The sequence below is a fragment of the Poecilia reticulata genome, linkage group LG3 (genome assembly GCF_000633615.1).
Source record: "Poecilia reticulata strain Guanapo linkage group LG3, Guppy_female_1.0+MT, whole genome shotgun sequence".
NCBI classification, from domain to species: Eukaryota; Metazoa; Chordata; class Actinopteri; order Cyprinodontiformes; family Poeciliidae; genus Poecilia; species Poecilia reticulata.
In genome coordinates, this window is record NC_024333.1 from 32,464,278 (window position 1) to 32,466,933 (window position 2,656).

The window sequence follows — 2,656 nt, forward strand, 5'->3', positions numbered from 1 at the left end:
CAGAACTAAAGTTTATGGTTAGTGCTTTAGAGTTAGCAGAACTAAAGTTTATGGTTAGTGCTTTAGAATGAGCAGAACTGACATTTATGGTTAGTGCTTTAGAATTAGCAGAACTGAAGTTTATGGTTAGTGCTTTAGTTAGCAGAACTAAAGTTTCTAATTAGTGCTTTAGAGTTAGCAGAAGTTTCTAATTAGTGCTTTAGCATTAGCACAGCTAGCTTTTTAGCTAGCAGTGCCCACCAAAGGTTTTGCTATTGGATAATCTTTCCAGACCTGTTGTGTTCTTCAGTCTCCTTATAAATCTTCTTATCCAGGGCTGTAGCTAGCAGATCCAGCTACAGGTGGACGGACAGCATCCTCCCACAAAAGGTCAAATAAATCTTTATTTCAGACCAAACAAAGTCCATTAGTATTTTACATAAAATCCATAAAAACCTCAAATGAAATCAGAACTTAAACAAAATGTTCTTCCTCTTCTTTCCAGTTCGCGAGCCGAACTGGAAATGTCTCAGTCTGACGTTGTGAACCCAAACCTCCTCTGGTGTTTCAGTCTGTGGAGGCAGCGATCCGCTGTCAGCAGCAGCTCCGGAAACATTTCTTGAAGAACTTCTTGAACTCCGTGTTGAACATGGTGTAGATGATGGGATTGAGGGCGCTGTTGACGTAGCCGAGCCAGGTGACGGTGCTCATCAGCGCGTCGGGGATGTTGCAYGTCAGGCACAACGCTCGCATCGTGTGCACCACGAAGAACGGCGTCCAGCAGAGCAGGAAGCAGCCTGCAGGGCGAAGAGGAGAGCCGCAGGTTGAGAGAGCTGGATGGTGAGAATCTGGTCGGATTCAAAGAGTTAGGTCTGATTTTACAGATGAGAAGATTAAAATTATTAGGGATAGGCAAAGAAAATAAAAAATATATAAAGAAATGAGAGAAAAAGTATTATAATAGAGACACAACACTGCAATACTACTGTTTGACTTTATTCCCAAAATTTTATAACCTTGATTCCAAATTATTATGACTTTAATTTTGCGTTATTTTAGCTTCATTCTCGTAATTTTTATTTTATTTTTTTATTATTTTGACCTTATTCTCGTACGACTTTATTCTTGTAATTACAACTTTATTTCTATTATTATTTTGACTTTATTCTTGTTTTATTTTTAATGTATTCTCTTCTGAGTTCATTTCTGTAATTTTACGACTTTATTCTCTTATTACTACAAATTTATCGTATTATTTTGACTTTATTCTTGTATCAATTTATTTTTGTAATTTTATTTTATTTTTTTCTTTGAGTGGGCCAAAAGAGACAAATTTGAGGCCCATCAATTCGGCCAGATGGACCAGACTGGATTATCGACAGAACAATAATGATCAGCAAAGAATCAAGGTGTTGCTGTGGSCTAGTCAAAGTCCAGACCTCAAGGGAGCTGTGTAGAAACAAAGAGTAGACTACAGCTTGTCCTCAATGTTGTGAGAAATCATGAACATCTGCTTTGTTTTCAGTAAAATGGATTTCGTCCTTCATTATTCTGGAGAGTTTATTGTTGTTCAACCCAATGAATTAAAATCTGCTTAGCTGAGCGGTTTGCACCCAATTATGTTTGTTTTGAATGTGAAACAGAACATTTTATTTTGCTTCTCAGCATAATGAGGAATAAAACTCGTCTGTTGCTGAAACCAGCCGCTGACTGGATCTCAGGCTGTTTCCTCAGTCTGAGTTTAACGTCATGTGTTGTGTGATAATTGGATTGCAGGCTTTAAGCTGTGACAGCGCTGCATGAGGAGCTACGGTTGGTCAGGAGCGCCGCTTTTATCCCGGGACTCAGGATGACCTGCAGGAAGGTCGACCTCCTCGCCTAAGAGCTCTGATCAGAGTCTGCAGGAAGATTCACAAACCGAGTGAGGTTGTCTAGTGTCATCAGTGGCCTGTATGCTAGTATCAGCTATAGCTAATGGCTAACGGCACTGAAGTTGGTGTCTGGTTCACATGTTTAGTTGGCGCTAAATTAAAGGACTAAATTGCTTGTAAACATTCTGGACCTTGTTTGGTCACCTCAGGTTAYCATGGGCTTTTCCACCTGACAGCCCGGTAGATTTGGTTCGATTGGGACCAAAGTTGCATCATCTGCTCCACCTGCGTTTCTCTTTCTCTCTGCTCTGAGTCGAACCAACCAAACCCTTTGAGCAACATGTTCCCCTCCTGGCCTGTGGGGGCGCTGCACCAAGAACCAGAAGAAAACATGAAAGCCTCTGAAGACACTGAGCAAAACTTCCTTCTTCACCAAATAGAAACAAAGATGCAGTGACGTCAGATTTTAGCACCTCTAGGATTTCTCTTCTGTCTTAGATAAAAAAAAAAACACACTAGCTATTTCTCCCGCTATCACGAGCTTAGTGGATTGGTTTTGGTTGTTTTTACCCAGAATGCCCTGCGCTGTAGTCCACTTCCTGCTTTTGGAACAGTCTCCGATCTGCTTGGCGTTCACATATGCATTCAAACTGAACCAGAGTTCACTTCAACCAAACTGAAACCTGGATTTGTAGGTGGATCAGAATTCARTAACGCATTCACACCTCAAACAAACCAAACTTTCTAGACGGACTCGAGTTGGATTAGAGCGGACTTAACAGCGCTGGTGTTAATGAACCTTAAGG

The 2,656-nt window shown here is 40.8% G+C and overlaps 1 protein-coding gene across 1 annotated transcript in view; it reads right to left on the minus strand.

Annotated features, from left to right (window-relative positions):
* Window positions 1-368: 368 nt before the first annotated feature.
* Window positions 369-2,656, minus strand: part of drd4b (dopamine receptor D4b) — a 12,613-nt gene continuing 10,325 nt past the window's right edge. The window contains exon 3 of the mRNA XM_008406141.2: window positions 369-776. Within this exon, the coding sequence (XP_008404363.1) occupies window positions 574-776 (203 nt within the window). The 3' untranslated portion in view covers window positions 369-573. The remainder of the gene's footprint in view (window positions 777-2,656) is intronic.